Source organism: Panthera onca, chromosome D1 (genome assembly GCF_046562875.1).
Source record: "Panthera onca isolate mPanOnc1 chromosome D1, mPanOnc1 haplotype 2, whole genome shotgun sequence".
Classification (NCBI taxonomy): domain Eukaryota; kingdom Metazoa; phylum Chordata; class Mammalia; order Carnivora; family Felidae; genus Panthera; species Panthera onca.
This window is the reverse complement of record NC_138348.1, coordinates 15,784,968-15,799,169: the sequence shown is the minus strand read 5'-3', so window position 1 is coordinate 15,799,169 and position 14,202 is coordinate 15,784,968. Positions and strand designations below refer to the sequence as shown.

Below are 14,202 nucleotides of genomic sequence, written 5' to 3'. Positions count from 1 at the left end.
TAGAGCCTGACTCAGGGCTTGATCCCAGAAACTGTGGAATCACGACCTGAGCCAAAATCAAGTCAGACACCCAACTGACAGAGCCACTCAGGCATCCCCAAGTTAATGTCGTTCAATGGAAGGCTGCTTACAATTTTTTTTTCCCATAAAACTCCTTTGAGTACTGATTATCTTCAAAAGACAATGATTTGAAAAAACAAGAAATTCTCAGAATTTCAGTTTTAAAAGATTTTCTTCCTATTCCTCAGCCCTGATCTCAAAACGTAAAATTTAAGTGCCATTCGACCAGACATGCAGCACTCTAAAAATATCAAGTCTCTATTTTGTGCAAGGACCCAATACCACTGAGCACTAGGGACAGTAAGACTTCCGATATGCAGAACATTCAGCTCAATATCATATGTGCACTCCATGAAAGTGCAACACTGGTTATGTACATATTCACAACAATCAGGCTAGCCTCCAATAGGAAATAACGTCTTCCAGTTTTTCCTACTCTGCAAATCCATTCCCTCCTGGTTGTATGAAAATCCATGTTTCAAAGCTGGGTCTAGTCTCTTTTTAATTCCTGCTCATTATTATTACGGGGAAATTTTACATTTTTCCAGAAAAAAGGTTTTCAACTTAAATACCAAATGATCACAGGAAGAAAAAAACTGGAAGCATTAAACTATCTTTCTCAGAGCTTCCCTCTCTCCCTCATTAACATTTCTCAAAGAGAAAAACACCACTGTGATGCTCCTATTACAGATCATTCATGAAGTTACTAACTGAGCCCAGACCAGACAGACTCCATCAACTGGGCACACAGCCACTCACCATTACCCTTTGTTTAAAGTCTCAACTGCCATTCAACTCACATTATTGTATTCCACTCAAGTCCATCAACTTTCCTTCAAGAGGAAACAATCAAGAACTAAAACAAATGTGTTACTTAACTAGAAAAGAAGAATGAACTTAATCCATACACCTCACAAAAAATTCTTCTAAAATGATGGCCCACCATTAAGTTTCCTATCTGAAATAACAATATTATTTTGTTATGATCAGTCATATATGCTGCAAAGAATAATCTAAGCAAATAAACGTTACATAAACTAAACAAATAATCATTAAAAACACGTAAAAACAAAACCTCAATCTTAATTTGGCAAAGCACCAGAGAGAAGTACTCTCTACACACCAAAAGTGACAATATAGAGGAATGTCTATACTACAGAGGAGCCAAGACCTCAAAGGAGCCTAAAGGGGGAGCTACCTGCTGTGTGGGGGAAAGGGGCAATCTTCCAAAAAGCCATGATCCGAGGCCTGACTTCTAAAATACAAAAATATTTAAGAAATATTAAAGCTTGTACTCTCCTCAAAGGTTTCAGTAATTAAGAGAAACCTTCAAACTAGCCTAAGTACAAAACGGAATTAACTGAAAGGATACTGGAGTATTTAAAAGAACTCAAAGGCAGAAAGTATAACAGAGCCACAGCTGGAAAAGCTTTATGCATAGGTTTCTATTCTGCATGTGGATGGCCGCCTCTCTCCCCAGAGATGCATTTCTCACCTATACTTCTTTCAGGATGAATCTACTTAATTATCCCTCCCTACAGACTGGCCTTCACAGCTTCCTGATGTATCATGAGCCTAAACTTGACTGTGAATGTGATTTTATATGTTTCAAGTTCTCTGAATTCAGGTGATACGTGTGTTCCCTAAAGACTTAAATCTCAGTTACAATCTCAAATTCTTAGGAGAAACTGATTTGCCCAGCTTGGGTTAGGTGTCCACCTCTGGTCCAATAAGCTGTTACAAGAAGGGGTAGGTCACAGAGTATAATTAGTATAGGGACTGTGTGCCTGACTCCTCAAAAGTTATAGAATACATGGGGCGCCTGGCTGGCTTAGTCCATACAGCATGTAACTCTTGATCTCAGGGTTGTGAGTTTAAGCTCCACCTTGGAGCCTAGAGCTTGCTTAAAGGAAAAAAAAAATTTTTTTTTTAAGTTATATAATACACTCAGCCATAAAGCAGTCTCCATGCTCAAAAAAGCTTAAAATCTTGCTGAAATGAGAAAATGCGTCTAATGAAACACTAAATTATATCCTATAATACAGTATTGGAATGGATGAACAGTAAAGGCTTCATAAGAAAGGTTAGCTATGTAGTAAATGACAAATAGAAATTGAACCATGAGCAGGAAAGGGCTGACAAACAAAAAAATGCAATGCACATTCCTCTCGTTCTAGCCTTCTAAGAAAGAGAAACCTAAGGAATAGTCCTTTACCACATAAACAGCTTCCAGTGAAACATCGTTGTTGAAAATCTGCTGTAAGGTTTAAAATGGCTATATGATCACAAAACAGTACTGCTTCAATAGGCGGTAATAACCAGCTAGCTGATAATGTCAGTTACACAATGTCAAGTTGCTCATCACCACCACCCTGACTTCCTTTCATTCCCCAGACCCCTAAGACTCTTGCTCAGACAACAGCATTCAGAATCAGGCAGGCAGCCAAAAGGACAGCACAGGTGTTTCTCACTAGTACTATCCCACCCAATCTAGTATGGTAAACCGGGCAGTATCACACAAAGTCATGCAGGATAGAAACATTAGCCAAGCCATGTGATGGGGGGGGGGGGAGGGAATTAGAGCAGAAAAGAGGCATGTTTTCCACACACAAAAGCTACAAGCACAAAGAAACTGGGAAAAGCCTGCAGTAAATGATCTGTGCAAAACAGAAACCAGCAAAAACTTAACAGATGTCCACATAATATTGGGTTAAAAAAGGGTCTACTCATTGTAGACTCTTAGTTACCCCACATTATCACCAAAATATCACATTCCCAGTCTCTGCAAGAGCTTGCTTCAATCTCACAGGAAACAAAAAAGGTAAAAGAACAATGAGAAAGTGGTGACAGTTTCTAAGTTAATGATTCTTTTGCTGAAGAGTAGCAAGGTTATGTAAATGGAAACTACTGACCTTCCAAAATTAAAAGTATGACACTATAAAATTAAACAGCTTTGAAACCAAAAAATTGCATTTTGTATAATCCCCAAACTAAAGACATTTCCCAACTCGAAAATAAAGTTTCAGTGGAGTTTCAACATAGGGAAAAAAAGTGATATTCAACTCCATTTTGTCAAAGCTGAACATAGCTGTTTAAACACTTGGCAGTCCATGGAGGTCAGAAAGTTAGTTAACAGTTCCTTCTAAAGCCACACTCTGCACCTATGAACATACCCCAAAAGTGGCATATTAAAATTAAGTGAGATCGATCCATCAGACCTCACTGCAGTCTCTAAACTGGAACTCACCATTTTTCTTTATACTTGCTTGCCATTACTTTCTAAGTGGAGAAAAAGAGAAATCAAAATGTTACAATCCAAAAGCGGTTCTGAAAATGAGTCTACTTCCTGCGAAATGGGGAGAAGGTCAGCTGATAGAGGGTCACGTTAGAATTTCACAAAGCTCTAAGAGCTAAAATGCTTTCTAACATCTTAGATGCTTGAAATGCCAATACACAGTACTCTCACACAGTCTCCCCTAACTAGGCTTTCTCATCCCTTCAGGGGAAAAAAAAAAGTCCAATTTTAGGTACTTTTCATATTTATAAAATTCATGTTCTCTGTATAAAAATCTTAAAAACAATCAGGGGCAGGGGTGCTTGGGTGGCTCAGTCGGTTAAGTGTCTGACTTGGGCTCAGGTCATGATCTTCCGGTTTGTAAGTTCAAGCCCCGCAAGAGGCTCTGTGCTGACAGGTCAGACCCTGGAGCCTGCTTCAGATTCTGTCTCTCTCTCTACTCCTCCCCTGCTCATTCTGTCTCTCAAAACTAAAAAAATAAAAATAAAATAAACGTTAAAAAAAAAAAATCGCAGGCACCTGGATGGCTCAGTTGGTGGAGCATGTAACTCTTGATCTTGTGGTTGGGAGTTCAAGCCCCCACATCAGGCACAGATCTTACTTTAAAATTTTTTGTTTTAAACGACAGTAAGTATGAAGGAAAAAAACACACCCATGTCTCAATGCCTAAATTTTGATGTTTATCCCTCTGGCCTATGAGATAAAATTTTTAGAAGAATTAAAGAGTTCCTTAGCAGAAAAAAATATGTTAAGTCAACATGAATTTTAAGACGGATATAAAACATTCTTGAAAAATGTTACAGTTCTGGAATTCGAAGAAATTTAAATAAACAGAGATATGCTCATTACCTCCATAACATAGAGATTAAAAAATAACTATAGAGGGGTGGTGCCTGGGTGGCTCAGTGGGTTAAGCATCCAACTTCAGATCAGGTCATATCTCGTGATCTGTGAGTTTGAGCCCTGCATCAGGCTTTGTGCTGACAGCTCAGAGCCTGAAGCCTGCTTCAGACTCTCGTCTCCCTCTCTCTCTGCCCCTCGCTCGCACTCTCTCTCTCTCAAAAAAAAACATTAAAAAAATAAACAAAAAAACAACTATAGAACAGTTCTGCTGATTAATTCTACAAGGAAACCTCTATTTAAGGACATTTGAACAGCCAATTTCATGACAAGGACAAAGTTACAATTACAAAGAACTCCTCACAGAAAACTGTCTTTAGCAAATTACAAAGCTCAGATAAGGATTCTTGCTACAACACAGTTCACAAAGCAAACAGCTAACCTGATTATGATTAACTCTTTCATCTACATTACAACTCTAAGAATCAGAGCCTGTTCTCTCTCCCTCCATACCTAAAACCAGTTACCTAATTAGAAAGAGACCCAGGTGATCCTATTACAAATCCAGTAATAAACTCATTTGTATTTTTCAGTTTTCTATGAACATAGAAGACTCCTATCAACAGACTCTCATATGAAATACAGACAGTGAAGATGAATCTAGGAAACCACATTACCCAAGTATTCCACAGGGAACAATGAGCTAAAAGGTTCTATGGGTAAGGATGCCCTGTGTAGCAAAACATTTCAGATGCACAAATTGGGACTTAAGGAAACAATCTTATCCCTTAAGTCACTACAGACAAAGGAAAATGTGAAACAAATAAACGCAAAAGGAGAAACAAAATGAACACGAACTTACTTAATGCTTGTTTATGTATGGCACTGCCAGGCATTTTAACTGTGATGATTTGGCTAAACTGGGTTACCAACTCATAAGATAAGTATACGCCCATTTTTACAGATGAAAAAAAGAAGTAACATTATCAACACTTTACCAGGCACTGCTCAATGCCTAGCATTAATAACCTCAATTCTTACATTACCATTCCAAGGTGGTATCAGTCTCCATTTTAAAGACGGGAAAACAGGGGCAACTGGGTGGCTTAGTCGGTTACGCATCTGACTCTTGATTTTGGCTGAGGTCATGATCTCAGTTTGTGGGATAGAGCCCAACGTCAGACTCTGCACTGACAGTGCAGAGCCTGCTTGGGATTCTCTCCCCTCTCTCTCTGCCCCTCTCCCACCACGCACACACATGTACTCCCTCTCAAAATAAACATGTTTTAATGAAAAATAAATTTGGGGGCACCTGGGTGGTTCAGTCGGTCAAGTGTCTGACTTCGGCTCAGGTCATGATCTTGGCGGTCCATGAATTTGAGCCCCACATTGAACTCTGTGATGATAGCTCAGAGCCTGGAGCCTGCTTTGAATTCTGTGTCTCCCTCCCTCTCTACCCCTGCCCCACTTGCACTCTGTCTCTCTCTCAAAAATAAACATTAAAAAAATTTTTTTAAATAAATAAATGAAAACAGGACCAGAAATGTTAAAGGTGACACAGTGATGGTACCAATTTTTAAACTCATTGACTGGAGCAGCCACACCTATCCCTCCCAGGCTATGCTTATAAATCCGATTCAAATCACATCATTCTTTCAAGCCACAAGTTTTCATTTTAAAAACCAGAAAATCAAAGAATCAACTCTCAATTATGGGAAGAGTAATTCTCCAGGTTTTAACAAATTTCTTGTTTCTATTTTACTTGCTCTTTGACCATTTCAGCATGCCATAGCACCTCTATGAAGGAATGTGCAGGTAAATGCAGGACTATATTAACACCAAGCAACCTTGGGCTGTTAGAAGTCCCATTCAGAAACACTACATTGAATTTAATTTCTGGTTCAAAGCATATTTCTGAAACACTTAAACCTTCATTTGTTAAACTTTCATTCATATAAAGTTTTTTTTTTTACTAAAAATAACCAAGAATCAAGAAATAGTTTTAACGAAAGAATGGTTTCATGTTGTTTGAAGAAAAAGTATGAATGTCTTCCCTGACACTAAAGTCCCACGTGTTAAGTACTATAAAGACCGTAATATCTCTTTAGGAGAACAGTTTACTGAAAAAAACTTCCAGTTCATCCCATACTTCAAGGACTAATATTAAATCCCCGTTATTTATTTTTTTTAATTTTTTTTTTAACGTTTATTTATTTTTGAGACAGAGAGAGACAGAGCATGAATGGCGGAGGGTCAGAGAGAGGGAGACACAGAATCTGAAACAGGTTCCAGGCTCTGAGCTGTCAGCACAGAGCCCGACGCGGGGCTCGAACTCACGAACCGCGAGATCATGACCTGAGCCGAAGTCGGCCGCTTAACCGACTGAGCCACCCAGGCGCCCCTTAAATCCCCGTTATTACCAGAAAGGAGAAAAATGCAGTGGGAGGCTAGGTCCAAAAAGCAAAGAGAAGAAAAGTAGGCAAGCAGATCAAAATTAGTTACGAACCTCCACAAAAAGCAAGCAGAAGTTCATCTTTTTTTTTTTTTTTTTAAATGTTTACTTATTTTTGGAGAGAAAGAGCGTGAGCAGGGGAAGGGGCAGAAAGAGAGGGAGACACAGAATCTGAAGCAGGTTCCATGCTCTGGGCTGTCACACAGAGCCCCACACGGGGCTCGAACCCAGGAAACATGAGATCATGACCTGAGCCAAAGTCGGACACTTAACCAACTGAGCCACCAGGCGCCTTTTTTAAAAATTTTTTTTTTTCATTTTTTTTTTCAACTTTTTTTTTTTTTTTTTTTTTTTTTTTTTGGGACAGAGAGAGACAGAGCATGAACGGAGGAGGGGCAGAGAGAGAGGGAGACACAGAATCGGAAACAGGCTCCAGGCTCCGAGCCATCAGCCCAGAGCCTGACGCGGGGCTCGAACTCACGGACCGCGAGATCGTGACCTGGCTGAAGTCGGACGCTTAACCGACTGCGCCACCCAGGCGCCCCTTAAAAAATTTTTTTAACGTTTATTTATTTTTGGAGAGAGAGACAGACAGAAGTACAAGTTCATCTTAAGAAGAAAGCCTGGGGCACCTGGGTGGCTATGCCTCAGTCAGTGGAGCATCCAAATCTTGGTTTCAGCTGAGGTCATGATCTCAGTTTGTGGGTTCAAGCCCCCTGCTGGGTGGACTCTGTGCTGACAGTATGAAACATGCTTCAGATTCACTCTCTCTCCCTCTCTCTTTTTCTCTCCTTCTCCCTCTGCCCCTCCTCCTCCTTTCAAAATAAACTTAAATTATTTTAGGGATATCTGGTGGCTCAGTCGGTTAACCATCCAACTTCAGCTCAGGTCATGATTTCGTGGTTTTTGAGTTCGAGCGCCGTATCGGGCTCTGTGCTGACAGTTCAGAGCCTGGAGCCTGCTTCAGATTCTGTGTCTCCGTCTCTCTGTCCCTCCCTCTCCCTCACTCTCAAAAATAAATTTTAAAAAATTGTTTTTAATTAAAAAAAAAAGAGAGAAAAGAAAGTCTTTCATACATGAGAATATCCTGAATAGCTTTGTTTGTACTGAAACAAACCAGAAAGTCTATGATTAACTTCAAAATGCTCTTTCCCCAAAAGTGTTATTTTTTCTAACTAGGCCATTAAATACCATACTTATAAAAAAAAAAAACTTCTCTATACAATACAGAATACCTGGAGATCAATCCACACCTCTAACAAAATCACTACATACTTATAAAGCAAAGGCAAAAATCTGCCTATTCTTTATTCTTGTTCCCTTCATGTGACACTTTTTCTGTACAAAACAGAATATTCCAAAAACAGTGTACATTCAAAGATCAGAAATTATAATTAGACAAGAAATTATAAATGATGCTATTTACTATGGTTTGGGTTACCATTATGCACTTTTATGCACAATCATATGTTTGAATTTCCAAGAAATTTGTGCTTGTCAGTGGACATCCCCTGTGACTGCAAGCCACATGAAGAGCATGAATTCTAATCAATTCAATAGCCTTTATGGAGCTTCAAAAGAGGGTGAAATATCAAGAAGAAAAAAACATCCCTGACCTCAAAAAAGAATGACAACCTGATACATGCTGAAACATGGATAAACCTTGAAAATATCATGCTAACTGAAATAAACCAGACACTAAAGGGCAAATATTCTATGATTCCAGTTATGCAAAGTACCTAAAATAGGCAAATTCATAGAGACAGAAGGCAGACTAGAGGTTACCAGTGGCTAGGAGGAAAAGAGAATGGGGAATTATTGCTTAATGGTTACGGAATTTTTATTTGGGATAAAGAAAACATTTTAGAAATAGTGGTGATGACTGAGTAACATTGTGAATGTACTCAATGCCACTAAACTGTACTCATAAAAAAAAGTTAAAATGACCTAAATCTAAAACCTAAAACTGTAGGGGGCGCCTGGGTGGCTCAGTCGGTTGAGTGCCCGACTTCGGCTCAGGTCATGATCTCACGGTTCGTGAGTTCGAGCCCCGCGTCGGGCTCTGAGCTGACAGCTCAGAGCCTGGAACCTGTTTCCGATTCTGCGTCTCTCTCTCTCTCTCTCTCTGCCCCTTCCCCGCTCATGCTCTGTCTCTCTCTGTCTCTCAAAAATGAATAAACATTAAAAAAAAAAAAATTAAAAAAAAAAAAAAAAACCTAAAACTGTAACAACCTAAAACTATAAAACTCCTAGAAGAAAAAATAGGGGAAAACTTCATGGCATTAGACTTGGCAGTGTTCTTGGATAAGACACCAAAAGCATAAGCAACAAAAGCGAAAAACAGACAAAAGACAAAATCAACAGTGAAAAGACATGGGCAAAAGTGTTTGCAAATCATCTATCTGATAAAGGATCAATATTCACAATATACAAACAACGACAGCTCAACAACAAAAAAAAATCATGTTAACTGATTTAAAACATGAGCAAAGGACTTGGATAGACATTTCTGCAAAGATGATATACAAATGGCCAACAAGCATATGAAAAGGTGTTCAATTAACATCATTAATCAGAGAAATGCAAATCAAAACCACAATGAAATAATGTATATAAATGTCCAATCACCATGTTGTACATGGGAAACTAAAATAATATTGTACATCAACTACACTTCAATTTAAAAAAAAAAAATCAGCTTACACTCCATTAGGATGGCTACTATTTAAACACACACACAAACAACAACAAATGTTAGCAAGGATGTGGAGATACTAGAACGCTTGTGCACTGTTGGTAGGACTGTAAAATAGTACAATCACTATGGCAAACAGTATGGAAGTTCCTCAAAAAATTGAAAACAGAACCACAATATGATCCAGCAGTCCCAATTCTGGCTATTATCTTGGTAATTACAAGAATTTAAAGAAGGGTCTCAAAGAGATATGTGCATGCCCATGTTCATAGCAACACTAGTTACAATGGCCAAAAGGTGGGAAACTCATGTCCATCAACAGATGAATAAACAAAATGGGGTATATACATAAAACAGAGTATTAAGCAGCCTTTTTTTCAAAGTAATCTCTATACTCAATATGGGGCTCAAACCCATGGCCAAGATCAAGAGTCACATGTTCCACCAAATGAGCCAGCCAGCCAGGTGCCCCAGTATTACTTAGCATTTAAAAGGAAGGAAATCCTGTCACATGCTACAACATGGATGAACCTTAAAGATATTATGGTAAGTGCAATAAGCCTGTCACTTCACTTATATGAGGTATCCAAAAGCAGAAAATACACTTCACTTATATGACGTATCCAAAAGCAGAAAATAGATTGGTGGTTACCAGAGGCTGAGGGGAGGAAGAAAAGGAGAGTTGATTTTAATGGGTATAAAGTTTCAGATATCCAAGATGAAAAAGTTCTGGAGATATATTTCCCATCAATGGGAATGCACTTCATGCCACAGAACTACACATTCAAATATAGTTAAAATAGTAAATTTTGTGTGGGTTTTTTTTTTAACATTAAAAAAATGCTAATACGTTAAAATGGCAAATTTTTGTTATATTTATCTTACCACAATTTTTAAAAATAACGTAATAGACCGAAACCACTGAATTGTATGGTATGTGAATCGTATCTCAATAAAGCTGTTTAAAAAGAAAAAGCTGACGGGGTGCCTGGGTGGCTCAGTCAGTTGAGCATCCGACTTCGGCTCAGGTCATGATCTTGCAGTTCGTGAGTTCAAGCCCCACATCGGGCTCTGTGCTGACAGCTCAGAGCCTGGAGCCTGTTTCAGATTCTGTGTCCCCCCCCCCCCCCCGACCCTTCCTGCTCATGCTATCTCTCAAAAATGAATAAACGTTCAAAAAAAAAAAAATTAAGAAAAAAAAAAGAAGAAAAAGCTTAGGAAATAGCTCACTCAAATCGTATCATTCCATGGTTTAAAAACAGCAATTTGTTGGAAGTACCCTGAGCCTTCAGCAGAGAGGAGACTACGCTCTGACTTCCTCCAACTCGTTCAATGGGGCCTCCAAGTGACAGGTCTTCTCTCCCTTTACAAGGCACACGCCACCATCACCTTCTAACCTCCCCCATCTTCCTTATTAGCTCCAGCCTCACAGGAAAATTAAGTTAAAGAAGTTGCAGTGATAGTCACACAAAGGAGGACAGAATTCAGGATTCGCCTTGACATTTAGCAGCAGAGAACAAATCTTTATTTAAAAAAAAAAAAAATTGGGGAGCACCTGGATAGCTCAGTCAGTTAAATGTCCAACTCCAGCTCAGGCCATGATCTCATGGTTTGTGGGTTCAAGCTCCGTGCAGGCCTTTGCACTGACAGTGCTGACGGAACGTGCTTGGGATTCTCTCTCTGCCCTTGTCTCACTCTCTCTCAAAACAAGTAAGTAAATAAACTTTAAAAAAAATAAATGGGGGTGGGTGCCTGGGTGGCTCAGTTTGGTTAAACATCCAACTTGATTTCAGCTCAGATCATGATCTCACGATTGGTGAGACAGAGGTGGAGCCCTGTGTTGGGGCTCAGCACTGACAGCACAGAGCCTGCTTAAGATTCTCTCTCTCTCTCTCTCTCTCTCTCTCTCTCTCTCTCTGCTCCTCCCCAGCTCATGCATGCACACCTCTCTCTCAAAATAAATAAACTTAAAAAAAAAAAACAAACACTATTTATTTTACACAGTAACCATACAATAGATGTTAGGTCTCTGCGCTTCTTTTTCTTCTCTTCTTCCAGCCCAGCATATGTTTAAAAAAGCAACTCTTCTGTGCCTGTGCTGGGTATCCACTGGCCTCACATGTGCTGGAGCTATTAAATTCACAGCACCATTTAAAAGGTGTTTATTAACCGTAACTATCATATATTATTAAACCTTAAAAACACATCACAAAACTGTGAGCAGGATAAACTTATTCTGGTAAAATAATAAACAGTTCTGTAGTACATAAAAAAGATAAGATAAAGACCAAGGACTAACAATCACCTCTGAGTGATGGGACTAAGGGTGAGTTTCTTCATTTCTTGCTTTTCTGTATTTTTTATAATGAATCTGTAGCTTCTGTAATAAAAAAATTAAGTGGAAATCTTTAGAAAAATAAACATTCTAGCTCAAAATCTCACCGTCTCTTACACCACAGGCGCCTTCACACGTTACTGCACTGAAGCTGAGTTAGCACCCTAGGAGACAGACACGATTTTCTCCCTTTTGCAGATGAGAATAAACTGAGGCTCAGGACAGTTAAGGGACTTGTTAAAGATTGTACAAGCTAGCAACTAACAAAAGTAAGGTTTCCCAGGCCTTTTAACTTCCAGCTCAGGGGCCTTCCCATTCTGGCACATCTTAAAGGGCAATGTGCATTATTGCTCATGATATTGTTGTTGTTGCTTTTAACCTATGTTCAGACTATTTTAAGAAGACTCACTATGTAACTTTGGCCAAGTCACTTAACCTTTGGTGGCCTCAGTCTCCTCATCTGAAAAGCCAAAGAGTTGGAAAAGACATTTTATCTCTAACAACCCCACATGCTAATAGATTTTAAGTCGAGATACCATCTTTGAACCAGAAAACCCCATGGACAAGAATGAATGATTGGAGACAAGTTGAGACCTATGCTCTGGGCCAGGAGCCATTCTTCATGGAAACAGGTGGTGGACAGTCAAGAGGAAATAAGCCACTGGGGGAACCACAAACTTCCTGGTTAAAGCAACAGCTGAAAGCTCCAGCTTTGCTTTACTAACAGCAATGCTTCAATCTTGGCTATTTCACGACCAGACACACATACTGGAAGTAAAGCTAGGACAATATAAAAACTGCAATGGGGAGTGGGGGGCTCTGGCAATACTTTATGCATGCTATGGTAACTGCATGATTTTCCGAGGAGACTCATTAATATTAAAGGAGAAAGAACCCTGGGTGCTTCCAAGTGGAGACTCCTTCTTCCTCACCAAGCACGTTAAGGAGAAACTGAACTTGCAGGGCACTCTCAGAGACACCACACTTGAGGAAAAGAGCCGACCCAACACTTGTGGAAAAGGTGAAAGAATGCATTTAAAGTCTCTCCAATCTACAGAGAATCAAAGACAGCTCAAAGACCTTTAAAAGATGAAGTTCCTGTAAAGGATTCGCTGAGCATGTAACCTCTTACACTGCAGACATTATAAAACACTGCCGCTATTTAGAATTGTTACACAGCCCTTTTACTCGAGAGTAATAAAAGTACAGCATTAAAACTCTGCTGGAGAGAAAAAGATTCCATTTTGCTGAAACAGGCTCCAACCAAAATCTCACCACCTTCCCCTCACCTAGAAGGATGAACCTGAACCAACAAGAAGCTCCTTAGAGCCTGTGCTATATAGTCTTAAAAATTAAAACAACATCCTGCCCCGAAGATCGCGACCAAGATACCACCACCGGCTCTAAATCCAAAGCCAGCTCCCCGGGGAAAAAAGCTCTTCAATGTGCTCTCCGCGCTCCCGGGTGCGAGATTCCAGCCCAGCTACTAGGCCACGACTGGGTGAGCACCTGATGTGGGGGGAGGGCGAGCCAAGGCCCTAGCGGATCTGGGGCGGGGAACGGGGGGCTCTCGAAGCTCTTAAGGAGAACAGGCTGCCTCCCCAAAGGCAGGGGTCCTGGCCCTCTCCAGGGGTGGGCACCAAAAACACGTGGGGCGACAGGAGCAGGGAAGGGGTGTCCCGGGCAGACAGCCTGGCTCTGGCTCGGCGGCCGGAAAAAAGAGGACGGAGCTATCCCTGGGCGGGGGACGAAGCCCTCGGGGCCCGAAGGGTGAAGGCAAAGGGCGCGGGGGAGAGGAGACAAGGCCACGAGGAGGGCGGGTCTCCCTGGGCGCGGGGGCACGCGCCGGACAAGCGCGGCCGGACCCGGGGAGCGGAGGACCCCGACACGCGGGAAGAAATCGCCGACCTGCCCTGAGGCGCGGGGAACCAGCGGCCGCGCCCGAAGGGCCCTGTGACCCGCGGCCGCCAGGACCGGACCCGCCCCGCGGCGCCTCCCTCCTGCCTCTTTTCCCTCCCTCCCTCCCACTCGCGGCCCGTTAACCCGCGGCGGCCGCACTCACCAGCGGCTGCACCTGAGCCCGCCGCTGCCTCAGCTGCTGCCTGCGCCTCCGCAGCCGCCGCCGCCGCCGCCTCGCTGCTGAGGCCGAGTCCCAGGGGAGCCTCCGCGTCCCGCCGCCGCTGCCGCTGCCGCCAGAGCAGAACACCCCAAAATGGCGGCACTTCCGGCACCTACCACCGGCGGGGAGGGCAGAGGAGGAGGGGGAGGGCAGTGAGAGGGAACGTACCACCGCGGTGCCGCCCGCAGAGCAGATCCGAGCGGAGCGCGGCGCAAGGGCTGGCAGAGCTAGTGGCGCTGCAGCGCCCCCTCGGGCTGGGGAGTGGAGAAGCAGGCGCGCCGAAGCCCCCCGGGCTGCGGGCGGAACCCTCAGCCCGGCGATCTGCCGGGACGCTTCTCTTTGTCTCAGAGCCCTACCGAAGGGAAGGGTGGGAAGACCTGGCCTGAGAATCTGAAGTTCTCGGCTC

At 41.9% G+C, this 14,202-nt stretch overlaps 1 protein-coding gene across 14 annotated transcripts in view; it reads right to left on the bottom strand.

Moving 5' to 3' along the window:
- Nucleotides 1-13,911, bottom strand: part of CELF1 (CUGBP Elav-like family member 1) — a 75,256-nt gene extending 61,345 nt beyond the window's left edge. For 6 of the 14 annotated variants that reach the window (XM_078433453.2, XM_078433454.2, XM_078433455.2 and 3 more), the window contains exon 1: nucleotides 13,740-13,910. Coding sequence is in view for 1 of the 14 variants with exons in the window: in XM_078433459.2 (XP_078289585.1) it covers nucleotides 11,648-11,682 (35 nt within the window). In the remaining 13 variants the exon portion in view is untranslated. Of the gene's footprint in view, nucleotides 1-11,647; nucleotides 11,723-13,739 lie in introns of all 14 variants that reach the window. The other 8 variants (XM_078433460.2, XM_078433461.2, XM_078433458.2 and 5 more) reach the window with 6 other exon arrangements.
- Nucleotides 13,912-14,202: the final 291 nt, after the last annotated feature.